Source organism: Salmo salar, chromosome ssa14 (genome assembly GCF_905237065.1).
Source record: "Salmo salar chromosome ssa14, Ssal_v3.1, whole genome shotgun sequence".
NCBI lineage: Eukaryota > Metazoa > Chordata > Actinopteri > Salmoniformes > Salmonidae > Salmo > Salmo salar.
The window spans coordinates 32,078,908-32,106,546 of record NC_059455.1 but is presented as its reverse complement, the minus strand read 5'-3'; the positions used below and the strand labels follow the sequence as shown (position 1 = coordinate 32,106,546).

At 43.5% G+C, this 27,639-nt stretch overlaps 1 protein-coding gene across 1 annotated transcript in view; it reads left to right on the top strand.

The window, feature by feature from the left end:
- LOC106569329 (parathyroid hormone/parathyroid hormone-related peptide receptor) overlaps positions 1 to 10,092 on the top strand; it is a 75,308-nt gene extending 65,216 nt beyond the window's left edge. Inside the window, exons 7-13 of the mRNA XM_014140569.2 lie at positions 1,273 to 1,426; positions 1,990 to 2,050; positions 2,541 to 2,607; positions 2,770 to 2,864; positions 3,855 to 3,996; positions 4,455 to 4,496; positions 5,340 to 10,092. Coding sequence (XP_013996044.1) covers positions 1,273 to 1,426; positions 1,990 to 2,050; positions 2,541 to 2,607; positions 2,770 to 2,864; positions 3,855 to 3,996; positions 4,455 to 4,496; positions 5,340 to 5,714 — 936 coding nt within the window. The 3' untranslated portion in view covers positions 5,715 to 10,092. The remainder of the gene's footprint in view (positions 1 to 1,272; positions 1,427 to 1,989; positions 2,051 to 2,540; positions 2,608 to 2,769; positions 2,865 to 3,854; positions 3,997 to 4,454; positions 4,497 to 5,339) is intronic.
- Positions 10,093 to 27,639: the final 17,547 nt, after the last annotated feature.

Genomic DNA, 27,639 nt, shown 5'->3' with positions numbered 1-27,639 from the left:
TGTCAATGTACACACTGCCCTTAGAGTTTCTGTATGTCGCACCAACCCAGCAGTAGAACTATATAACAGTGCGAAGCAAGAGTGGATTATAAGGATTCAAAATGGTTTCAGGTCACTATAAGAAGATCTAAGGCATTCTGAATTGATTCTGCGATAGACAGGTCTTGACCTTGAGACTATAGTGCCTCGATCACAACGACAGCGTCATTGCATTTTAGTTCACCAGAACTACGTTCACTTCCAATGGAACGGTGCGTTTGCCTTGCTGCATTTTGTTGCAGAGGCAGTTGCAGTGCGTTCTGTGTGGTGCATACGTTGGATTTATCGAACGTATGCGTCAAAATGTATGCGTAGACGGCTCGACAGAAATGCTGCTGCGTACCATTTTGCGCAATGATGCTGTCGGTGTGATCAAGGCGCAAGGTTCTATCTGCCCAAAGCATAGTTTTGAGATATTGAGCATAAAAGTTTTCACATGCCAGATCTCAGAACTGTTTTGTAGTGAATTCTTCTTTTGTTACCCATTAAGGTCCTCAGCTTAAAGGTACCTAAAGTGCAGAGTATGAAAATCCTGAGACATTTGTAAATCCGTGTCTTTATGGGGGTGCAATCGCGGATATAACCTTATGGCTCTGAAATGTCAATCTGGGTTCAGCCATAAGGTTCGATCTGACACTTCTGAATTAGACATGTTCAGTTTTTAAGAAGACTGTAGCTATTTGAATAGCATAAATGATAGAATAACACTATTGTATCAAGATAGAGTCAGAACACATCATCAAATACATTAAGACATTTATTATGATCCTCAGATGAATTACTGTCATCACTGAACAACGATGTGATATCATTTACTGTAAGATTTCTGACAGTGTTGTTTTTTTGTTGCTTGCGTGCCATTATTGCTGGCTAGACTAGCCTAGATCATACTTAGAGGGAGATGGCAGAGACATGCATTCTGATTAGTTTTGTATTTGTTCAGGCCTGTGATCGGATTGCAGATAGAACCTTATATCATAACGTTGAAATTGGTTCATGCAGATAGAATATTTTTTCACTTAATTAATGTACTTTTTCAAAATGTTTACTTCACAGAGATTTGAAAAACCATCTAAAGATCAGATAGAACCTTATAGTGCCTAGGTCTCAAGGTGTTGGAAGTCATTACTCATTCATCTACAGGTGCTTGTGACCATGAAATAGGCTGCTGTATTTAAGGATGCTTAGTAAGTTCAGTATATTTGATGTATTTGTCTGTTGTGTTTCCTTTAGATTGGCTGTAAGGTGGCAGTGACCCTGTTTCTATATTTCCTGGCTACCAACTACTATTGGATCCTAGTAGAGGGTCTGTACCTCCACAGCCTCATCTTCATGACCTTCTTCTCAGACAGGAAGTACCTCTGGGGATTCACTCTAATTGGATGGGGTGAGTGGTCACAGAATTCTTTGGAGGTTTTACTGCAGATTCACTGCTATGAAGTAAAAAAATAAGCTAAACGTACTATCCCAGACAGATGTATTAATCAATCAATTTCAAAAGCCATTCCAATGTTATAAGGTTTCGAGGAAGGTTTAGTAGAAAGCTGATAATATTGTTGATTCCACAATTATCTACAATTCATTGGTTTCACACATACTGTGTGAGTACAACTATAATCAGAACTCAAGAAGAGGTCAGAAAACTCGGCTGTACGGCTCCTGCATTGTACACACTGTGCGTATCTGTTATGTAAGCACAGCGCATACAATGTGGATGCCGTGTCACCCAATTGCATCGCTGCAAGAATCCCGAAAAACGACATTATATTAGCAGTATATTACAAGGGTAATTTTGACTTGAATCCACAATGATAATTGGAAGAAAATGACTGTATTTTGTTTTTGAATCATTGTTTGTGTGATTGCAAATAATTATGCTCTGTTCTGCAGGGGTCTCGGCTGTTTAGTAGTTTTAAGATCTTTTTTATGTTTGTTGTTGTTGATTTACAGGGGTCCCAGCTATGTTTGTGACAGTGTGGGCGAGTGTGAGAGCCACCTTGGCAGACACAGAGTAAGTACTGCGCTAAAATCCCAATTCGTTATTGATGATGTCAGCTCTAAACACATAGTACTGTACATTTGCCAGAATCTTTCATGGGAATGTGAAACAGGACCTTAGAACGTGTTCCAGAATCCTCTTAGATTCTTAGAACATTTAAGGGTGTGAGTGTACATCCTCAATTTCTTAGAAACACGCATTGCAGTATTTACACAGTAGTACCTCTCACAGGTAGATTCTGACAGTTTTCAGGGTAGGACATGTGTGTACGGAGGCAGTAGTTTGTGTACAAGGACCATGTGTAAACATTGCCATGGCTGGTTGGATAGAATTCCAGCCTAGGACTCAGAGCCTAGGAACAGACTGGAAGCACTGCCAACTTCCCCATGTGTTGTTGCTACACTAGGATAAACCGAAACAGATCAGATCCTGAAAGCGATTAGTTAAACAATTATACCTACCTGTATTAGTTTTTCATAAATGCCCTGTTTATCACTTGCAGGTGCTGGGACCTAAGTGCAGGCAATCTGAAGTGGATCGTACAAGTGCCCATTCTAACAGCAATAGTGGTAAGTAAACATGTCAATTGAAAATCTTAATTGGCGTAATGGCATTTAACGTTTTCGATTGACACGTTTACTTACCACAATTACTTACCACTATGACCACCATTTGTTTTTTGAGAGATCTAGCCTTGGTGTTCTACATTGTGTAATTTTCTGTTTTCAAAGGTGAATTTTATGCTGTTCCTGAATATAATACGAGTTCTGGCCACTAAACTTCGAGAGACAAATGCTGGCAGATGTGACACAAGACAGCAGTACAGGTAAGAAGCATTACTCTGACTGACTGCTCCTCCTTCCCTGACTGCTTTATCATGACATTTTATTATTTATATACATGTGTATTCTGTTTTATCTCCAGCATGCTGATAGAAATATAGAATCTTTATCACACCAAAACATGCCACCAGTAATGTCAGTGATACATATTATGTATGAAAATGCATAATGCAGTGAATGACCATGATAATATCAAACTTAATCTCCTCATTACAATAAATGTCACGCATAGTAAATCTAAAAATAAATGTTAAAAGTATAATAATAATAATCACATTGAAATCTGTACAGCACTGTAGATAAAAGGTACAGTAGATGATCTTTGTAGCTGGCAAAAAATGTTTTATGAGCAATGGGGCAAAATGCCAATAAATAGTGTACAAAGTGTACAAAACATGACAATCTATGTATTTCCATGACATAGACTGACCAGGTGAAAGATATGACCCCTTATTGATGTCACCTGTTAAATCCACTTCAATCAGTGTAGATGAATGGGGGGAGACAGGTTACAGAAGGGTGTTTAAGCCTTTAGACAAGACATGGAGTGTGTATGTGTACCATTCAGAGGGTGAATGGGCAAGATAAAATATTTAAGTGCCTTTGAAAGGGGTATGGTTGTAGGTGCAAGGCGCACCAGTTTGAGTGTGTCAAAAACTACAACGCTGCTGGGTTTTCAAAGCTCAACAGTTTCCTGTGTGTATCAAGAATGGTCCCCCACCCAAAGGACATCCAACCAACTTGACACAGCTGTGGGAAGCATTGGAGTCAACATTGGCCAGCATCCCTGTGGAACGCTTTTGACACCTTGACACTTTTGACACCTTGTAGAGTCCATGCCCCAAAGAATGCTGTTCTGAGGGCTAAAGGAGGAGCAACTCAATATTAGGAAGCTGTTCTGTTTTGTTCACTCAGTGTGGATTGTAAGAAAAAGGAAAAAAGAATCGTATGAACATTTGCTTGTATTTATTCAGGAAACTGTTGAAGTCTACATTGGTCCTGATGCCACTGTTTGGTGTCCACTACATAGTGTTCATGGCCATGCCTTATACTGAAGTGACTGAAGTCCCATGGCAGATACAGATGCACTATGAGATGCTATTCAATTCATTCCAGGTACCGACTTATGTTGTACAGCATGGATGGATGGATGGATGAATGAATGAATGAATGAACAAACTAATGGACGAACTAACTAATGAATGAATGAACAAACGAACGAAAGAATGAATGAATATACTACTGCATATGGGTTTAGTCACAGGCAGCCAGCAATGGATCTGAAACGATGGGCTACTACAGTACTTTAAAAAGATCCACTAAGGGGCACTGCATCTGTTTTAGTGGTGTGCTACACATAATTAGCTATTGAGTTGTGATTAAACTGTGATGAGTTAAGATTTTGAGAGAGCACAGCTCAGTGTTTTCAGAGTAAGCAGCTGGTATCAATGACGTGAAGAAGTCACTTTAGATTGCATGGCATTCTCCCAGAGTGCTCTGGATAGATGCACAGGTCAACCTGTGAACTTTGAGGCTTAAGCAAAAATGTAATCATGTTTTTTTTTCCTTTTCAGGGATTCTTTGTTGCAATTATATATTGTTTCTGCAATGGGGAGGTAAGGACTACTTTGAACAACTTTGTTAATATATTTCTGTGAAAATGTCCGCAATGACTCATTATAGTATTTTATTTAAGACAAAATATGTAATCCTGAAAGATAATATAATGTTCAAGATAAATTGCAGTCACAGCAAGCACACACCTGAGACTCAATTATTGTATGTCACAGTAGATTAGATCTATTTACCGTAAATTCCGGACTATAAGCCGCAACATTCTTCCCAGGCTTTGAACCTCGCGGCTTAAACAATGACGCGGCTAATATATGGATTTTTCCAGCTTTAAAAAAAAAATTCTCAAAAAAAACAGTTTAGACCAACTTTTTTTTTACTGTTTAGATTAAATCGAGCGCTCTCAAACTTCCCATCATTCTGATTACGGTAGTCATTTTGTCACCCTCATCATGGCAAAGACACGGAGAAATGCATATGATGCAGCTTTCAAGTTGAAGGCGATTGATCTGGCTGTTGGAAAAGGAAATAGAGCTGCTGCACGGGAGCTTGGTCTTAATGAGTTGATGATAAGACGTTGGAAACAGCAGCGTGAGGAATTGACTCAGTGCAAAAAGACAACTAATGCTTACTGCTAATTTTGAATTTTTTGTTACAAGCCGTGTTTCATTAAAGCCTATTTATTTTTGTTACAAGCCGTGTTTCGTTAAAGCCTGTGTAAAGTTCATTTGTTTCAATGTACCGGTAGGCACCTGCGGCTTATAGACATGTGCGGCTTATTTATGTTCAAAATATATATATTTTTTTAATTCAGTGGGTGCGGCTTATATTCAGGTGCGCTTAATAGTCCGGAAATTAGTGACAATCTCATTTCTTTCCATCTTTAGGTCCAAGCGGAAATGAAGAAATCGTGGAGCAGGAGGACACTAGCCCTGGACTTTAAACGTAAAGCCCGTAGTGGCAGTAACACGTATAGTTATGGACCTATGGTGTCTCACACCAGTGTAACCAACGTCACTGCCCGGGGGCCCCTGGCACTGCACCTGACCACGCGCCTTGGGGGCCCCGTCACCGTCAACGGGCACCGGAATCTCCCGGGGTACGTGAAGAATGGTTCCATCTCCGAGCACTCCATCCCTTCCTCAGGACAGGAGTTACATGTTCCCGAAGAGGAGCAGCCATCCAGTAACGTGGCACCGCACTCTGTTGAGGAGGAGAAACCCTCACCTGTAGTGGAGGAGGAGCGGGAGACCGTCATGTGACAATCATGTGACCTCTTGCGAGAGATGGTCATGTCATGTGACCTTCAGGCAGCCAATAGCGCCTCCACTGTGAGGACGATCTCTGTAGGAATGAGTCATGGGAAAAATCTCAATTACATACTCCTTGTGTCCTCTCTCCTCGTCTCCAGAGGGACCTCTGGCTTTCTCATCCAATGAGTTTTGAAAAGGAGAAGAGGAGAGAGGATGCAAGGAGTATGCAATTGAGATCTTCCCATGAAACATAGCACCACATAGACCAGTCAAGCTTCTCAGTTGATTTTATTTCACTGCCTTCAATGTGTTGCAGCAAGTACTTTATAATGGATGAATACCAACCATGGTCTGTGGATGAACAGTAGGCTAATGTGTCTGACTGAAACAGACAGCATTGATTGTCCACAGGTCCTGTGGCTGAAGGTGTCAACCGTATACTATAGGTCCTCATTCTGGCAGGAGCATGTTAGCTTATATTAGTGTAGCAGATGGCTAAGTTAGCATACAGCTCACTAGCTCACATCTGCTACATTAGGCACTCCTAGTGATATGAGAATATGCCTGGCTGCAGTTGATTCTGCCTGTGTGGTTGGGGAGATCTCACTACGTTTCAATTTGTTTGAAAATGTGGATGTAAATTGAGATGACCCAACCCGCTTTGATGTAGCTAAAAGGGAATAAAACTCAGGTCCTCTAAACCCTCCATTCTAGTGCATCAGTTGGAGCTAGTTTGTAGTTTCAGAGGTGTGCTGGCTTCTAGAGTTGATTTATATGGCGAAAGGCCCAATGGATTACTTTTCCCCATGAGTATCAACTTTTTGTACAGTTTGTATTTTTGCTATTTAAAAGAGACTATCCTAATATTCAATGGCTATGGAAGGTTATGCTTTTTCCATGATGTGTTGATGATTACATTCTTCAATAATAATATTATATTTCACAATATATAATGCCACAAAAGGAACCGAAACTTGGAGCCCATTGGAGTCAAAACGTGATTTTCCTGCGTTTTATATATATTTCCACACTCTGAGGTTGGAATAATACTGTAAAATTGTGGAAATTATGATAATGCCATTTTAATGTAAGACGTTTGAAAAGACCGCCTGAAATTTCTACCTGTTTTGGTTAGATGGAATTTTGGCCTGCCTGGCAATATCACCATGGGGTAAGTTAGTTAATAGACCAATAAGAAAGAGAGTTCCAAACCTCTCTGCAAATAATAGCTTGTTTTCAGTTTTCCCCTCCCAACTCAGACCACTCCCAGACAGTCCTAGCAACATTCTTACTTGAGAAATTACTCTCTGCTAAGAAGGAATTTTGGTTTCAGTTTTACAATTTTAATTGAAAACAATCACAGTGTTACCCAGAAATGATTTGTTATTGAGATAAAAACATCTGCATTGGACTTTTAAGTTTTGGGAGAAATGGAGTGGTAGAGACAGCTCTAAGAGGACAACAAATAGCTATTATATAATGTAATTGTAGAAAACTACTTTATTAACGTTTTAAAGGGAGGCACCCTCTCCAAAACTCAGGGTGCAGAAAACAGAAAAAAAAGAAAAAAAAATACTGAATGTTAATTAGATGAGGAATTCCAAGGGATTCTCAAATTCCACAGGAGAATTCCCAGGGAGACTTATGAAGAGACGGTATGAAGGAACACCAGAACTGAATAGCACACAACTGTTATGTTCTATATAGTCCAGTGTTTTGCTGCTCTTTTTGTATATACAGTATGTATGCATTTGCATAGAAGTCACAATGTTTACAATGATAATAAAATCCATTCTAGCTGTGAGCTAAAATGGCATCAAAGGTCATGTAAATATATTAGAACTATAATTTGATATTTGTACAGACTGTTGAAAATGTTAAGGGATGTTGAAAATGTAGAATGATTTATATTGTATTTAGTGGTAAAAACATAGAAACTGGATACATACTGTAGGTGAGGGACAACATACTGTATGAGGATTCAGGACCATAGAGTTAAGATTTCAGTAGAATGCCTATAAGAGGTAATAACATAACATTAGACAGCTATTTACACTATACTCACATGTAATTCTGTGAATGTGGCAGTTGATAGACTTTAGGTTGATGGGAGTCAAGAACTCAATTGCACTCCGCTACTGTATATCCACATGTATACACTTTGGCCCTACAGTTCCCTCCCCCACTACTCTTTATCCACATTTATAAAGTGGGTGGTTTGAGCCCTGAATTCTGATTGGCTGAAGGTCATGGTATATCAGACCATATACCAAGAGGTATGAGGAAACATGTATTTTTACTGCTCTAATTACATTGGTAACCAGTTTATAATAGCAATAAGTCTCCTCTGGGGTTTGTGAAATATGGCTAATATACCACGGCTAAGGGCTGTGTCCAGGTACTCCGCGTTGCGTCGCGCATAAGAACAGCCCTTAGCCGTGGTATATTATATTGGCCATATACCACAAATTCTCAGGCCTTATTCCTGAAGTATACACTTTGCGAAAATATGTCTAGTTACACTTCACATTTCTGTTACATCACACTGCAGTTCGCTTTCCAGACAATGTTCACGGAGTGAAGTGAAGGATTCAAATTATTTGTTTGTTAGTTTGTCACAGAAGCAGGATGTGTGTCTTTTAGAGAGTGTCAAGTAGCCTGGTCCTATACAGTACAGTATGTGCTGTAGCCAACTCTTCTAGCATTGTCATGCCTTACTGTATGTACTGTATGTTTGGCATGAAAATGAATGAACACATAGAAAACAGAGAGGAGTTGGCTAAAGCACAAACAGACTCATTCACCAGGCTATGTGTAAAGATGCCAAGGTCCCAACACGTAATGTATGTTTCATTCCAATCCGTCCCAATAGGTCATATATGTTTTCAACCCTGTCCATCCCAATGTACGTTTCATTCCAATCCGTCCCAATAGGTCATATATGTTTTCAACCCTGTCCATCCCAATGTACGTTTCATTCCAATCCATCCCAATAGGTCATATACGTTTTCAACCCTGTCCATCCCAATGTACGTTTCATTCCAATCCGTCCCAATAGTTCATATACGTTTTCAACCCTGTCCATCCCAATGTACGTTTCATTCCAATCCGTCCCAATAGATCATATACGTTTTCAACCCTGTCCATCCCAATGTCCGTTTCATTCCCAATCCGCCCCAATAGGTCATATACGTTTTCAACCCTGTCCATCCCAATGTCCGTTTCATTCCCAATCCGCCCCAATAGGTCATATATGTTTTCAACCCTGTCCATCCCAATGTACGTTTCATTCCAATCCGTCCCAATAGGTCATATACGTTTTCAACCCTGTCCATCCCAATGTCCGTTTCATTCCAATCCGTCCCAATAGGTCATATAGGTTTTCAACCCTGTCCATCCCAATGTACGTTTCATTCCAATCCGTCCCAATAGGTCATATAGGTTTTCAACCCTGTCCATCCCAATGTACGTTTAATTTCTGATCTCTGTGTGGCTTGCTATTTCTATTTATTGTCATGGTCTTATATGGTTAGGGCACATGATCTTTTATACTGAAGAGTAGAGCTAAATATAAAGGCGGAGATCATTTTCTGCCTCACAAAGATCTGTCGCGTGATATAAGCGTGATGTAAGGATACCATTAGAGAAAGTGTTACCTAAAGATGCCATCTAAGGCAACAAGAAAATGAAAAATACAGTAGAATATCCCCATTATCTTATACAGTGGTTATCTTAAACCAAGCTACAGCCAACAAACATGCCACTGGCAAGTAAATACGTTTGGGTGTATTATTAGTATTATGTTTTGTAGGTATGCCCGTCTGAGCTTTAACTGTCCATGTTTGATTCGGAGGGGGCAATGCTAGAGCCAGTGTTGATTAGGAAAACATTTATTTAAAAAAATATTTGAGCACTTTAAATACCCTATTATATTTCCTATTGTTGGAGCTAGGAACACAAGCATTTCACTACATCCGCAATAACATCTGCTAAATATGTGTATGTGACCAATAACATTTCATTTGATTTGATTTATTGATTGTATCATGTAAATGTATTGTTTTTTAATTCAGTATGTAAACAGGCCAATACTTAACAGAGCTAATATTGTACTCATTTTTTGAAAATTACCTCTCATGGAAGTAAAAATTACATGATATTGTCATTGTTTTTTTATTTATCTTATATTGAAAATGTGTCCGTCCTCAAGGAGATAGGAGTTGGTATTTTTCATTAATAGTCTTTATGCCATGTGTAGAGAGGGTGTGACTGTTTGAGTTTGAAATAGGACACACCATACCTGGTTGATTTCACTCAATGTCGGTTGAGTGAAGTCAATGTTGTAAATGTAAACGTGGGTTTAAAATAAAATAAAATTCCAATCTAATGTTCATCATTGTATTGTGAATAAGACATTCAAATGTACAATTGTACTGTAACTGAAGTGTTCATTGAATTTGAAACATGACTGCAATCCTATAGTAATTCTGTTCTTGTTCTAACAAGAACTTACATACAGGTTGAAGAAATTAATATGTACTTTTATTCTCATTATATACAATATTATACGCATTCCATATTTACAAAAAGTATTAAAAAATTGACGAGTAAAAAAATAAATGTGTGTTTCGGGCCCAGTGTTCACTTTTTCACAGGAGGTTTTTTGGCTCCCCCCTTTGCACCTCCTTTTGCACCTCCTCCTTTATCACCTCCTCCTTTCTCCATCTTCTTCCCTTTTACTTCACTTGCTTCTCCTTTCTTTCCTCCTTCCTTTTCACCTTTTTCTCCTTTTTTCTTAGTTGATCCCTCCTTTTCATCATCCTTTTCCTCCTTGGCACCCTTGCCCTCTTTCTTCCCCTTGGTCTTCTTTTCCCCCTTGTCACCGTCCACTTTTCCTGAGACTGTTGTTACCGCTTCTTTTTTGTCCACAACTACAGCTAGAAGGATAAAAAGCACAAGAGGGAACAATCACTTGGAGGCCGCAACAACAGCATTTGTTATCATCAAGACCTCTGACAGCAATAATATCTGGTAAGTGGAAAGGAAAATATATAATCCCGGCAAAGTGATCCCTACCTTAAGTGGGTCACAGTATTCTAATGAATGCGCCATTCTAATGAACACGGCCTATATATTCTACTAATGAGGTTTCATACGTTTACTGGGCTGGCTGGGAAACAAATTATGGGTATTTGAAATAGAAAAATATTTGATTAACTTAGTTTGAATCTACCAGAAGGCCATGAAGTACTGTAGGCAATCTGCACTCCAAAGGATTTTATAATCCTGGTAATTGATCATGACAAACATAACAATCTAAATGGCCTCTGTACTACACAGCATCACAATAACTATGTTTTTTCTATGCTATGAGTTTCGTTTGCTCCACCTCCGAGAACCAATCAAAATGTAAGGTGAACCCAGGTCAAGGAAGGAACGAGCTTCCCGCTGATGCTAGGACAGCAGAGCTCCTGTCCATCTTCTGAAAATGTTTGAAACCCTAACTCTTTAAAGAGTATCTTAAATACCCCCCGTCCCCCAAAAAAAAAACTCCCACAAAAATCCCCCCCAAAAAAAAACAATACAAATAAAACCGAACACACTCGCCTTTCATGAACTAAGACTCGCACTTCATCTTTTACTACTCACACTGACTTTGCTGATAGCTACTTTATTGAGGAAAAATGTGCTTACTATGACTGTGATATGTGGTTGTCTCACCTAGCTATCTTAAGTTGAATGGACTAACTGTGAGTCGCTCTTGATAAGAGAGTCTGCTAAATGACTAAAATGTCGAATGAGACTTTACTGCAAAGCAAATAGATCTAAAATATATAGAAATAATTCAAGACGTACAGTGCCTTGAAAAAGTATTCGCACCCCTTGAATGTTTCCTTGTTTTGTTGTGTCACTGGCCTACCTACAATACCACATAATGTCAAAGTGGAAGTGTGTTTTTAGATATTTTCACAAATTAATAAAAAATGGGGAGGGATGGTAGGCTTAGAGGGGAAGGATCATAGGGTTAGGGGAAAATAATAAAGGAAAATGCATTTAAAAAATATAAATATATATATTTGATATACAGTACCAGTCAAAAGTTCGGCAATTAACTGCAACTCAGATTGCAGCCCAAATAAACGCTTCATAGTGTTCAAGTAACAGACACATCTCAACATCAGCTGTTTAGAGGAGACTGCGTGAATCAAGCCTTCATGGTCGAATTGCAAAGAAACATCTACTACTAAAGGACACCAATAAGAAGAGACTTGCTTGGGCCAAGAAACACGAGAAATGGACATTAGACCGATGGAAATCTGTCCTTTGGTCTGATGAGTCCAAATTTGAAATTTTTGGTTCCAACCGCTGTATCTTTGTGAGACGCAGAGTAGGTGAACGGATGATGTCCGCATGTGTGGTTCCCACGGTGAAGCATGGAGGCGGAGGTGTGATGGTGTGGGGGTGCTTTGCTGGTGACACTGTCTGTGATTTATTTAGAATTCAGGGCACACTTAACCAGCATGGCTACCACAGCATTCTGCAGCAATACGCCATCCCATCTGGTTTGCACTTAGTGGGACTATCATTTGTTTTTCAACAGGACAATGACCCAAAACACACCTCCAGGCTCTGTATGGGCTATTTGACCAATAGTGATGGAGTGCTGCATCAGATGACCTAGCCTCCACAATCACCCAACCGCAACCCAATTGAGATGGTTTGGGATGAGTTGGACTGCAGCGTGAAGGAAAAGCAGCCAACAAGTGCTCAACATATGTGGGAACTCCTTCAAGACTGTTGGAAAAGCATTCCAGGTGACTACCGCATGAAGTTGGTTGAGAGAATGCCAAGAGTGTGCAAAGCTGTCATCAAGGAAAAGGGTGGCTACTTTGAAAAATCTAAAATATATTTTGATTTGTTTAACACGTTTTTAGTTACTACATGATTCCATATGTTTTATTTCACCGTTTTTATGTCTTCACTATTATTTTACAATGTAGAAAATAGTAAAAAATTAAGAAAAACCCTTGAGTGAGTAGGTGTGTCCAAACGTTTGACTGGTACTGTATATACAGTTGAAGTCGTAAGTGTACATACACTTAGGTTGGAGTCATTAAAACTCGTTTTTCAACCACTCCACAAATTTCTTGATAACAAACTATGGTTTTGGCAAGTCGTTTAGGACATCAATTTTGTGCATGACACAAGTAATTTTTCCAACAATTGTTTACAGAGAGATTATTTCACTTATAATTCACTGTATCACAATTCCAGTGGGTCAGAAGTTTACATTCACTAAGTTGACTGTGCCTTTAAACAGCTTGGAAAATTCCAGAAAATAATGTCATTGCTTTAGAAGCTTCTGATAGGCTAACTGACACAATATGAGTCAATTGGCTGTGTACCTGTGGATGTTTCAAGGCCTACCTTCAAACTCAGTGCCTCTTTGCTTGACATCATGGGAAAATCAAAAGAAATCAGCCAAGACCTCAGAAAAGAATTGTAGACCTCCACAAGTCTGGTTCATCCTTGGGAGCAATTTCCAAACACATGAAGGTACCACGTTCATCTGCACAAACAATAGTACGCACGTATAAACACCATGGGACCAAGCAGCCGTCATACCACTCAGGAAGGAGATGCGTTCTGTCTCCTAGAGATGAACGTACTTTGGTTTGAAAAGTGCAAATCAATCCCAGAACAACAGCAAAGGACCTTGTGAAGATGCTGGAGGAAACAGGTACAAAAGTATCTATATCCACAGTAAAACAAGTCCTAGATCAACATAACCTGAAAGGCCGCTCAGCAAGGAAGAAGCCACTGCTCCAAAACTGCCATAAAAAAGCGAGACTGCGGTTTGCAAGTGCACATGGGGACAAAGATCGTACTTTTTGGAGAAATGTCCTCTGGTCTGATGAAACAAAAATATAACTTTTGGGCCATAATGACCTTCGTTATGTTTGGAGTAAAAAGGGGGAGGCTTGCAAGCCGAAGAGCACCATCCCAACCGTGAAGCACGGGGGTGGCAGCATCATGTTGTGTGGGTGCTTTTCTGTAGGAGGGTCTGGTGCTCTTCACAAAATAGATGGCATCATGAGCAAGGAAAAGTATGTGGATATATTGAAATATTGAAGCAACATCTCAAGACATCAGTCAGGATGTTAAAGCTTGGTTGCAAATGGGTCTTCCAAATGGACAATGACCCCAATTATACTTCCAAAGTTGTGACAAAATGGCTTAAGGACAACAAAGTCAAGGTATTGGAATGGCCATCACAAAATCCTGACCTCAATCCTGTAGAAAATGTGTGGGCAGAACTGAAAAAGCGTGTGCGAGCAAGGAGGCCTACAAACCTGACTCAGTTACACCAGCTCTGTCAGGAGGAATGGGCCAAAATTCACCCAACTTATTGTTGGATGCTTGTGGAAGGCTACCCAAAACGTTTGACCCAAGTTAAACAATTTAAAGCCGAATTCTACCAAATACTAATTGAGTGTATGTACATTTCTGACCCCCTGGGAATGTAATGAAAGAAATAAAAGCTGAAATAAATCATTCCCTCTAATATTATTTTGACATTTCACATTCTTACAATATAGTGGTGATCCTAACTGACCTATAACAGGGAATTTTTGCTCGGATTAAATGTCAGGAATTGTGAAAAACTGAGTTTAAATGTATTTGGCTAAGGTGTATGTAAACTTCCGACTTCAACTGTATGTGGTTGTCTAGCGATGATCAACAACCAATTTGACAGAGCTTGAGGATTTTTTTTACAATAATGGGAAAATTTGTACAATCCAGGTGTGCAAAGCTCTTAGAGACTAACCCAGAATGACTCTCAGCTGTAATCACTGCCAAGGGTGATTCTAACATGTATCGTCTCAGGGGTGTTCATTCTCAATAAATTTGCAAAAATGTATTGAAACATATTTTCACTTTGTCATGTTTTTTTGTGTAGATGGGTAAGAAAAACAATCTATTGAATCCATTTTTAATTCAACAATAACGCAACAAAATGTGGACTAAGTAAAGGGGTATGAATACTTTCTGAAGGCAATATAGATGGTTATATCCCTTCCTGGATCCAGCATATCCATTGACATGTATTTATTCATTGTTTTACATGTATTTATTCATTGTTTCTAAAGTCAAATGGCATTTTGAGATAGAGGAAAGATGAAAGTATTGAAACTATTTAGATGAAGACAAAGCTGTTTATATCCCATCTGTTACAGCTAAACATGTGAATCAGCATGAAGACAGACACAGTGTGCATGTCTTACAATGTCCCCTCCATGCATGAGAGGATTTCTGTAATGAAAAATTCAACAGCTCCCACAATCTAGAGCTGTGAAGATTGCGAGGATTGCCTACTGAATTCCCCCTTCCTCAATAACAGCCATGGTAACACCCTGGGTGTGCTAGTTCCTTCTCTAGGGGAAACCACTGCTGAGAGGGAGAGGATACTGCTGCTTCTTAGTACACCTTCTTAAAGCAATTGAGCGGGACCTTAAGCGCAACAAATGCGTAAAATATTGTATGAATTGGATTCGTAACATATCATAGGAATTGCACCAAAAAAAGGATGTAACATACAGGAAATGGATGACGTAGTACACGATTGTGCAACATTTTCGGGGACCCGTTTTGGTTCGTGAGCAGTACTTTCAAAGCTACTGGCTAAAATTATACAAAACTTGTATAATGCATCTTGAATACAGTAACAGAGGAGCAAACACAGAGAAATAGAATGGACATCCCCATTCAAGTCAATGATGGCATAATGGGTGGACTGGCAGCCATTTTGAGTGAACCCATTGGAGCAAAGCAGGAAGTAAAAACAGGAAGTAAAAGTAGGAAGTGTACCCATCAATCTGTGCTGTGATTTGTTGATTCAACTCAACTAACATTACAAAAATACATTCCATTATATGAGCCACATCAGTTAACATAATTTGAATGAACATTCTACATTACATCCAAGATGGCGTAGCAGTCAGATGTCTTTTGTCCTCGTCTTGTCGTGTCCTGTGTATATATCTTTTTATATATATTTTTTGCATATATTTTTTAAATATTTTTCTTAACCTCAACTTCAACATACTCTCCTGCAATCCGCCTCACCCGATGTGGAATGGATCTGCTATTTTCTTTACTCTTTGAAACGGAACCCCCAACATAAGCTAGCCAGCTAACTAGCTACTAGCTAGTAGTCAGCTAGCCACTGCTAGCGGTCATCAGCTACCTTTAGCCAGACACTCTCGCCAAACCAGAGCAAATCTGACTTATTTTTCTCCGTATCTCCAGATTCCTACTGCAAGCTCTGAACCTTTTCACCTGGATCATCGCAGCTAGCTAGCTGCTATCCGAGTGGCCACGTCTCTGTCCCGAAGCAAGAACCAATTAGCCTGGAGCTAGCATTTGCTAGGCCCAACTCAAGGCTAGCCGAAGAGGTCCATCAGCCACTCCTTTGGCTACAATACCTATTTTGCCAATTGGCCTGGACCCCCGCCGACCCATCACGACTGGACTACCGACGTAATTCGCCTGAGGGAGTTTTTCAACTGGCTCCTACGTCACGACATCCCCTGAATGCCCATCTGCTAGCCTGCTAGCCACGGCCCGCTAGCTGTCTAGAGCATATCGGACTGATAGAGGCCCATCGGACAAATTCTTTGGCCACTATACCTATTTTGCCAATTGGCCCGGACCCTTTTACCACATGGCGCTCTGCTGATCCACGACGACTGGTCTGCTGACGTAACAGCACAAGAGAGCTACAACAGACTTCTTCCGTCACGACGTCCCTCTAAGGCCCTTCTGCTAGCTTGCTAGCCCTGGCCCGCTAGCTGCCTGAATCGCCGGATCTTTGGCACGCAGAGCCACTCACTGGACCCCTATGATCACTCGGCTACGCATGCCTCTCCCTAATGTCAATATGCCTTGTCCATTGCTGTTTTGGTTAGTAATTATTGCCTTATTTCACCGTAGAGCCTCTAGCCCTGCTCAATACGCCTTAGTTAACCCTTTAGTTCCACCTCCCACACATGCGGTGACCTCACCTGGTTTAAATGATGTTTCTAGAGACAATATCTCTCTCATCATCTCTCAATGCATAGGTTTACCTCCACTGTATTCACATCCTACCATACCTTTGTTTGTACATTATGCCTTGAATCTATTCTACCCTGCCCAGAAACCTGCTCCTTTTACTCTCTGTTCCGAACGTACTAGACGACCAGTTCTTATAGCCTTTAGCCATATCCTTATCCTACTCCTCCTCTGTTCCTCTGGTGATGTAGAGGTTACTCCACTCCCATTCCCTAGGCGCTCTCATTTGTTGACTTCTGTAACCGTAAAAGCCTTGGTTTCATGCATGTTAACCTCTCTAGGGTAGGGGGCAGTATTTTGACATCCGGATGAAAAGCGTGCCCAAAGTAAACTGCCTGTTACTCAGATTTGGATAGAAAACACTCTAAAGTTTCCAAAACTGTTAAAATAATGTATGTGAGTATAACAGAACTGATATGGCAGGCAAAAACCTGAGATAAATCCATCCAGGAAGTGGGACTTTTTTATGTTTGTAGTTTTCCATTGACTGCCTATACAGTATCCAATGACTTAGGACTCAGATTGCACTTCCTATGGCTTCCACTAGATGTCAACAGTCTTTAGAAATTGTTTCAGACTTGTATTCGGAAAAATGAGGGAGTAAGACCACTCTGAGTGAGTGGACCCTGGGAAGTCCCAGAGCAATTTTCTGCGCACGACCGAGAGCGCGCCTTTCTTGTTTTTCTTTTATATTGATGAAGCTATTGTCCGGTTGAAATATTATTGATTATTATGACTAAAAACAACCTGAGGATTAATTATAAACATCGTTTGACATGTTTCTACGAACTTTACTGATACCTTTTGGATTTTTTGTCTGCCTGTTGTGACTGCCTTTGAGCCAATGGATTACTGAACAAAATGCACCAACAAAATTGAGGTTTTTGGATATAAAGAGGGACTTTATTGAACAAAACAAACATTTATTGTGTAACTGTGAGTCTTGTGAGTGCAACCATATGAAGATCATCAAAGGTAAGTGATTAATTTTATTGCTATTTCTGACTTTTGTTACTCCTCTACTTGGCTGGTAACTGTTTGTAATGTTTTGTGTGCTGGGCGCTGTCCTCAGATAATCACATGGTATGCTTTCGCCGTAAAGCCTTTTTGAAATCTGACACAACAGTTGGATTAACAAGAAGTTAGTCTTTAAGCCGATGTATAACACTTGTATATTTTATACATTTTTATTTTGAGTATTTCTGTTTTTGAATTTGGAGCTCTGCAATTTCACTGGATGTTGGCCAGGTGGGACGGTAGCGTCTCACATACCCTAGAGAGGTTTAACATTAGAAGCCTCCTCCCTAGGTTTGTCTTATTCACTGCCTTAGCACACTCTGCCAACCCGGATGTCCTAGCCGTGTCTGAATCCTGGCTTAGGAAGACCACCAAAACCCCTGAAATTTCAATCCCTAACTATAACATTTTCCGACAAGATAGAACTGCCAACTGGGGTGGAGTTGCAATCTACTGTCTTATTATCCAGGTCTGTGCCCAAACAATTTGAGCTTCTACTTTTAAAAATCCACCTTTCCAGAAGCAAGTCTCTCACCATTGCCGCTTGCTCAAATTTCTTGATAAAGCCCTTCTTACATCAGCTGATATCTCAAAGTGCTTTACAGAAACCCAGCCTAAAACCCCAAACAGCAAGCAATGCAGGTGTATAGCCCTTGGTTCACTACAGACCTGACTGCCCTTGACCAGCACAAAAACATCCTGTGGCGTACTGCATTAGCATCGAATAGCCCCCGCGATATGCAACTTTCAGGGAAGTTAGGAACCAATATACACAAGCAGTTAGGAAAGCAAAGGCTAGCTTTTTCAAACTGAAATTTGCATCCTGTAGCACAAACTCCAACAACTTCTGGGACACTGTAAAGTCCATGAAGAATAAGACCACCTCCTCCCAGCTGCCCACTGCACTGAGGCTAGGAAACACTGTCACCACCGGTAAATCCGCAATAATTGAGAATTTCAGTAAGCATTTTCTTACGTCTGGCCGTGCTTTCCACCTTGCTACCCCTACCCCGGTCAACAGCTCTGCACCCTCCACAGCAACTTGCCCAAGCCTCCCCCATTTCTCCTTCACCCAAATCCAGATAGCTGATGTTCTGAAAGAGCTGCAAAATCTGCACCCTCTCTTTCTAAAATGATCCGCCGAAATTGTTGCAACCCCTATTACTAGCCTGTTCAACCTCTCTTTCGTATCGTCTGAGATTCCCATAGATTGGAAAGCTGCCGCGGTCATCCCCCTCTTCAAAGGGGGAGACACTCTAGACCAAAACTGCTACAGACCTATATCTATCCTACCCTGCCTTTCTAAGGTCTTCGAAAGCCAAGTTAACAAACAGATCACCGACCATTTTGAATCCCACCGTACCTTTTCCGCTATGCAATCTGGTTTCTGAGCTGGTCATGGGTGCACCTCAGCCACACTCAAGGTCCTAAACGATATCATAACCGCCATCGATAAGAGACAATACTGTGCAGCTGTATTCATCAACCTGGCCAAGGCTTTCGACTCTGTCAATCACCACATTCTTATCGGCAGACTCAACAGCATTGGTTTCTCAAATGACTGCCTCGCCTGGTTCACCAACTACTTCTCAGACAGAGTTCAGTGTGTCAAATCGGAGGGCCTGTTGTCCGGACCTCTGACAGTCTCTATGGGGGTGCCACAGGGTTCAATCCTCGGGCCGTCTCTTTTCTCTGTATACATCAATGATGTCGCTCTTGCTGCTGGTGATTCTCTGATCCACCTCTACGCAGATGACACCATTCTGTATACTTCTGGCCCTTCATTGGACACTGTGAACTAACTTCCAGACGAGTTTCAATGCCATACAACTCTCCTTCCATGGCCTCCAACTGCTCTTAAATGCAAGTAAAACTAAATGCATGCTTTTCAACCGATCGCTGCCCACACCTGCCTGCCCGTCCAGAATCACTGCTCTGGATGGTTCTGACTTAGAATATGTGGACAACTACAAATACCTAGGTGTCTGGTTAGACTGTAAACTCTCCTTCCAGACTCACATTAAGCATCTCCAATCCAGAATTTAGAATCGGCTTCCTATTCCACAACAAAGCATCCTTCACTCATGCTGCCAAACATACCCTGGTAAAAATGACTATCCTACGATCCTTGACTTCAGCGATGTCATTTACAAAATAGCCTCCAACACTCTACTCAGCAAATTGGATGCACTCTATCATAGTGCCATCTGTTTTGTCACCAAAGCCCCATACACTACCCACCACTGCGACCTGTATGCTCTCGTTGGCTGGCTCTCGCTTCATTTTTGTCGCCAAACCCACTGGCTCCAGGTCATCTATAAGTCTTTTCTAGGTAAAGCCCCGCCTTATCTCAGCTCACTGGTCACCATAGCAGCACCCACCCATAGCATGCGCTCCAGCAGGTATATTTCACTGGTCACCCCCTAAAAGCCAATTCCTTCTTTGGCCGCCTTTCCTTCCAGTTCTCTGCTGCCAGTGACTGGAACGAACTTCAAAAAATCACTGAAGCTGGAGACTCATATCTCCCTCACTAGCTTTAAGCACCAACTGTCAGAGCAGCTCACAGATCACTGCACCTGTACATAGCCCATCTGTAAATAGCCCATCCAACTACCTCATCCCCATACTGTTAATTATTTTATTTATTTTGCTCCTTTGCACCCCAGTATCTCTACTTGCACACTCATCTTCTGCACATCTATCACTCCAGTGTTTAATTGCTGTATTGTAATTATTTCTCCACTCTGGCCTATTTATTGCCTTACCTCCCTAATCCTACTTCATTTGCACACACTGTATATAGACTTTTTCTATTGTATTATTGACTGTATGTTTGCTTATTTGTAACGGCTGTCTTCAGCAATGAACCAAGGCGCAGCAGGTATGTGAATACTCATATTTAATTACCCAAAAAGGGAGTAAAGCATCCACAGGAAACAATAAACAAGACAGCAGCAACAGTTTGCAGGCTAACCAACGCAGTGCAAAACAACCACCCACAACCCCAAAGAAAAACACACACACACCTATATAGGACTTCCAATCAAAGGCAACTCAACACACCTGCCTTCAATTGGAAGTCCCAATCAACAACACAAACATTCCCCATACACAAAACTGCCACGTCCTGACCCCAAAACTAAAACAATAGCTCCATCTGCTGGTCAGGACGTGACAGTACCCCCCCCCCCCTCAAGGTGCAGACCCCGGAATGCACCTACCAACAGAAAACACCAACAAAAAACCCATAAACAATAACCCCTAAACAATAAGGGAGGGAAGGGAGGGTGGCTGCCGTCACCGACGGCACTGTGCTACACCCTCCCTCCCCAACCCACCTATCCTGGAGGTGGCTCAGGTGCAGGACGTGGACCTCGCTCCACCTTCGGCGTCGCCCACTTCGGTGGCGCCGATAGCTGCGCCGGGCAGACGGGCCACTCGGGCTGACCCTGGCAGACGGACCATTCGGGCTGGGTCGGAAGGCATGCGGGCCACTCGGGCTGGGCCGGAGGGCAGGAGGGCCACTCGGGCTGGGCCGGAGGGCAGGAGGGCCACTCGGGCTGGGTCGGACCGCAGGAGGGCCACTCGGGCTGGGCCGGAGGGCAGGCAGGGCACCCTGGCAGATCCGGGCAGGCGGGCACCTCTGGCAGAACCGGGCAGTCTGGCCACTCTGGCAGAACCGGTGGCAGTTCCGGGCAGTCTGGCCACTCTGGCAGTTCCGGGCAGTCTGGCCACTCTGGCAGTTCCGGGCAGTCTGGCCACTCTGGCAGTTCCGGGCAGTCTGGCCACTCTGGCAGTTCCGGGCAGTCTGGCCACTCTGGCAGTTCCGGGCAGTCTGGCCACTCTGGCAGAACCGGGCAGTCTGGCCACTCTGGCAGAACCGGCAGTCTGGCCACTCTGGCAGAACCGGGCAGTCTGGCCACTCTGGCAGAACCGGGCAGTCTGGCCACTCTGGCAGAACCGGGCAGTCTGGCCACTCTGGCAGCTTCTGACTAGCGGGCAGCTCTGGCGACTTACGACTGGCGGGCAGCTCTGGTGACTGTTGACTGGCGGGCAGCTCTGGTGACTGTTGACTGGCGGGCAGCTCTGGTGACTGTTGACTGGCGGGCAGCTCTGGTGACTGTTCACTGGCGGGCAGCTCTGGTGACTGTTGACTGGCGAGGCTGGGCTGACACACTAGACTCCTGATGCGTGGGGCTGGTATTGGACGTGCCAGCCTGGAGACACGCACCTCCATGCTAGTGTGTCTAGCGGGAAACACCGGACCGAAAGGGCGCACTGGCGGTCTTGAGTGTAGGGTTGGCATCACCCCTTCCGGCTCGATGCTCACCTTGCCCTGGCACCTGCGGGGCGCTGGTACTGGGCGAACTGGGCTGTGCGTCCGTATAGGCGAGATGGTGCGTACCTCAGCGTAACATGGCGCCCTCCACCTCATACGCACCTCCCTGTAGTCACGGGTAGCTGGCTTACGGCTCTTCCCTGGCCTGGCCAAGCTACCCGTGTGCCCCCCCCAAAAGAAATCTTGGGGGTGCCTCTCGGGTTTCCTACCCAACCGTGTTCCAGCATAACGTTCCCGTTGGTTCCTCTGTCCAGCTGCCTCCACTCTCCTGAGTGCCTCCACCTGTTCCCATGGGAGGCGATCCCTTCCGGCCAGGATCTCTTCCCAGGTGTAGGCTCCCTTGCCGTCCAGGACGTCCTCCCATGTCCATTCCTCCCTTTTCTTCTCCTGTGGCTTCCTCCTCTTCTGCTGCTCGGTCCTGGTTTGGTGGGTGGTTCTGTAACGGCTGTCTTCAGAAATGAACCAAGGCGCAGCAGGTATGTGAATACTCATATTTAATTACCCAAAAAAGGAGTAAAGCATCCACAGGAAACAATAAACAAGACAGCAGCAACAGTTTGCAGGCTAACCAATGCAGTGCAAAACAACCACCCACAACCCCAAAGAAAAACACACACACATCTATATAGGACTTCCAATCAAAGGCAACTCAACACACCTGCCTTCAATTGGAAGTCCCAATCAACAACACAAACATTCCCCATACACAAAACTGCCACGTCCTGACGCCAAAACTAAAACAATAGCTCCATCTGCTGGTCAGGACGTGACATTATTCCATGTGTAACTCTGTGTTTGTTTTGCACTGCTTTGCTTTATCTTGGCCAGGTCACAGTTGTAAATGAGAACTTGTTCTCAACTAGCCTACCTGATTAAATAAAGGAGGAATACATTTTTTTACAAAAATAAAAAAAATGACCATGGAAATGATTGCATCACAATACCAGTCAGCCATTGCGAGTGTACCCATGAGTTTACCAGTAAAATTGCCAGGGTTAGAGGTTCCAAGCCTGTTCTGTTCATTCTATTTCTATGAGCAAGCATCTGACACAACATTGACCAGAAAGGTAAGGGCAAACCCGTTGTAGAAAACTAGTGCTAATGCTCTTTATACTCTACCATTAGAGAGTGTACATGTAACCCTCTATTAACTCTGTATCTATACTTTACCACTAGAGAGTGTAGACATAACCTTCTATTAACTCTGTATCTATGCTGTACCACTAGAGAGTGTAGACATAACCCTCTATTAGCTCTGTATTTATACTGTACCACTAGAGAGTGTAGACATAACCTTGTTACTCAGTCAGTAACAAGATCATTGTTACTGACTGAGTAGTAATGATTATCTGTTGATTGTGGTATTGTAAGGTTCTGCTTTTCTTTACTTAGTCAACCTTGTGTTCTTTTTCTTTGTGTTCTTGAACATAGCCCTGTTTCTTTGTGTTCTGGAACGTAGCCCTGTCTTTCATTTTTGATCATTGTTTTCACCTGTGTTCGTTTCTCACCTGGTCTCATCAGCTCCCTATTTAGTCGTTCAGTTATTTCTGTTTGTATGGTTGTGAGGTATTGTTTGTTTTTGACTGCCTACCTGTGTTTGACCATTGCCTGCCTTTGCGACCACGATTCCTGCCTTCTGCGAAGGCTTAATTAACGTCTGCCGTGCTCTGCTCGTGAAGCTACACCTTTTTCTCCCTGAGTATTCATTACAGAATACCTCGCCCAAAAACAGAATGGATTCAGCGGAGCTACAGCGGAGCCTAACCCGGCAAGAGAAGCTTATGGAGGAAATTTGCCATCTTCTCTTCCAGCCTATCCCTACTCCTCCAATTCCAGGTATCGTAACCCATAGCCCTCCTTAGTTCATACCCATGCCTAGAAAATATGACGGTTCACCTGGGAAATGTCAGGGATTTCTGATGCAATGCAGCAAATACATTGTGCACAATCCCACTAACTTTGTCACCGACAAGAGCAGGGTGGATTTTGTTGTCTCTACTCACAGGCAAGGCCCTGGATTGCAACCGCCATATGGACTGCCTACAGCACAGAACTCGGCTCGGAGACTCATTTCCATACCCTCTTCAAGGAGGTATTCGATCACTCTCCAACCGGTCGTCCTATAGGAAACCTCCTCATAGGATTTCAACAAGGATGCAATTCAGCTGCCGATTATGGCTGTAGGGATGGGATGAGGTTGCTTTACTTACCGTCTACCAAAGAGGGCTCAACAGGGAAGTTCAGGCAGAGCTGGCCTGTAAAGGTGAACTTCAGGATTTAAATCAATACATTCGGTCCATTTCCATTGACCACCCTTTTGCCGACCGCCGAAGAATTCTGCCACCCAGGAACCCGAAACCTTCTCTTTCCATGATCCCGTCCGAGTCTTCCTGAGCCCATGCAGTTGGGCCATGCTCCTCTCCCATGTATCGGACGTCAAAAGCGGATCCATGAAGGGCTCTGCCTATACTGTGGAGGGAAAGATCATCTACTCAGCCATTGCCCTGTACACCCCCCCCCCCCACAGAGATAAGGGTCCCCCCGCTGCCATGCAGGTATGCGTGTCCTTATTTCTAAATGTCTCCCAGAAGCAATTCTCCATCCCAGTATTGATAACCGTGAAGGGGGTTACCAAGTACGCAGATGGCTTGATAGATTCGGGAGCAGCAGGTAATTTTATCGATCACCAGCTAGTACAAGCCCTTGACATTGATCTGTCACCCCTCCCTTAAGGATTAACACCCTGGATGGGCAGCCATTGGGCACGGGCTTCATCACTCACCTGATACAGAGCGTCACCCTTTCAGATTGGCGTCTTCCACTCCAAAACCATTCAACTCATGGAACTCTCATCCCCCAAACAGACACTCGTCCTCAGACACTCGTCCTCGGACACACCTGGCTTTGTCGTCACGACCCTGCCATCTCGTGGCAACAAGGTGAAATACTGTCCTGGTATTCTACTTGCTTCTCCAGTTGTTTCAGCCTACCCTGCAGAGCCACCACCATTGAGGACTCTGCCTCGTGCAGTGCCACCCAGCATACCATCTGAATACGCCCAGTACAGCAATGTCTTCAGCAAAATCGAGTCCTCCACTCTGCCAAAATGAGGCAATGGAGAACTACATTGAATCACTCAAACGGTTTCATTCGTCCTTCACCGGCTGCATCCAGCTTCTTCGTGGGGAAAAAAGTACGGTGGTCTTTGTCAATGTATTGATTGTCGTTCCCTGAATGACATCACAGTCAAGAACCATTTGCCTCTTCCTCTGATCTCAGCGACCCTTGAACAAGTGGGCAGCGCCAACATCTATACTAAACTCGACCTGCAAAGTGCATATAACCTTGTCTGTATACGTGAAGGTGATGATTGGAAGATAGCCTTTATCACCGCTCGAGGGCACTACGAATACCTGGTCATGCCCTACGGCCTTACGAACGCCCCCGCCATCTTCCAATCCTTAATGAATAAGGTTTTCCAGGATATGATCAACCGCTTTCTCATCGTCTACATTGTTGACATCTTGATTTACTCCTTCTCCCTAAAAGAACACATGCAGCATGTGCAAAAGGTTCTTCAAAGGCACCTTGACCATAACCTTTATGTGAAGACTGTAACCTCGGTAAGCTTCTTACAGACAACTGGAGGGGTCTGCATGGATGAGAACAAAGTCACCGCCATCAATAACTGGCCCATACCCACCACCGTTAAGGAACTCCAACGTTTCATTGGGTTCTCCAACTATCGCAAGTTCATTCAGAACTTCAGTTCTACTGTCGCTCCCCTAACTGCCCTTACCAGCCAAAAGACCCTGACCCTTCAATGGACTGATACCGCCCTGACTGCGTTCAACTTGAAACGCCTCAGCTCCTGTCCTTCGCCAACCTGATCCGACCCTTCCTTTCACCCTTGGTGGATGCCTCCGGAGTAGGAGCCATACTCTCTAAGTGGGTGGGAACACCTCCCAAATCACATCCCTGTGCCTTCTTCTCCAGGAAGTTATTCCCCGCTGAGAGGAATTATGATGTGGGGAACAGCACTCCTCGCCATCAAGCTGGCCGTCAGAGTGGCGCCACTGGTTGGAGGGCGCACAACATCCCTTTCTCATCCTAACAGATCATTGTAATCTGGAATATATCAGATGGGCCAACAGATTAAACTCCAGACAAGCCTGCTGGGCTCTTCACACACTTCCATTTTCATGTTACTTACATCCTTGGAAAGAAAAACGTAAAAGCTGATGCTCTCTCCTGCCAGTTTGACCTTCCGACCAGTAACTCAGACCCTACACATTCTTCCTTCCTCTTGCATTATGGGACTGGTACAGTGGGAGGTTCACTCTGCCATACAAGAAGCCCTAACCTCAGACCTGGCTCCTCCTGAGACACCAGCTGGGAATGGTTATGTACCAGCAGCTGTTACACCTCAACTGATGTAATGGTGTCACACGTCCTTGGGGTCAGGACATCTGGGCATTACACGAACCACCGAATATCTCTCGCCCGGAGGTTCTGGTGGTCCTCACTGGCATCTGACGTAAGGGATTACATACTCTCCTGTCCAGTCTGTGCCCAAACCAAAAGCCCTCGTCATCTCCCTTCCAGGAAGCAACTTTTGCTAATCCCTCACAGAGCCTGGTCCCACATTGCTGTTGACCTCATCACAGACCTTCCTGAATCCTCTGGCAGCACCACTGTCCTTGTCATAGTAGACGGTTTTTCAAAAATGTGTCTGGTTCCTCTAACGCCATGGAATTGTCTGAGTGTATGTTCCAGCAGGTGTTCCGTCTGTATGGGATTCCAGAGGACATTGTCTCTGACCGCGGGCCCCAGTTTGTCTCCCGGGTGTGGCGAGCCTTCTGTGACCGACTGGTGGTCGACCTCAGCCTCTCCTCCGGGTACCACCTCAGACCAACGGGCAGACGGAACGCCTGAACCAAGAAATGGGGAAGTACCGCTGCCAACAATGTTCTGCCTCTCCACACGGCTGGAGTCGGTATATGGCCTGGGCCAAATACGCTCAGAACTCACTCATCCCTCCGCCTTACTCCGTTTCAGTGTTTCCTTGGTTACCAACCCCCCATGTTTCCCTGGGAGGCGGAGCCTGGTACTGTCCCAGCTGTCAACGACTGGTTTCGGCATAGTGAGCTGGTATGGGAGACCGCTCACCGGAATCTACAGGAAGCCTCTAATACCTAGAAACGCTTATCTGACAGACGCCGCCTACCTACTCCACTCTTTCACCCCGGACAACGTGTGTGGCTCCGCCTCCCCTGAGAAATTCTGTCCTCGCTTCATTGGTCCCTTCAAAATAACCCATCGCATCAACCCTGTCACGTACCGCCTCCAGTTACACCGTCAGTATAAAATATCCTCATCCTTCCATGTGTCCCTGTTAAAATTGGTCACTGTCAGTCCTCTTCATCCTCCAGTCTCTACCCGCAGTGCGTCCCCACCATTGGA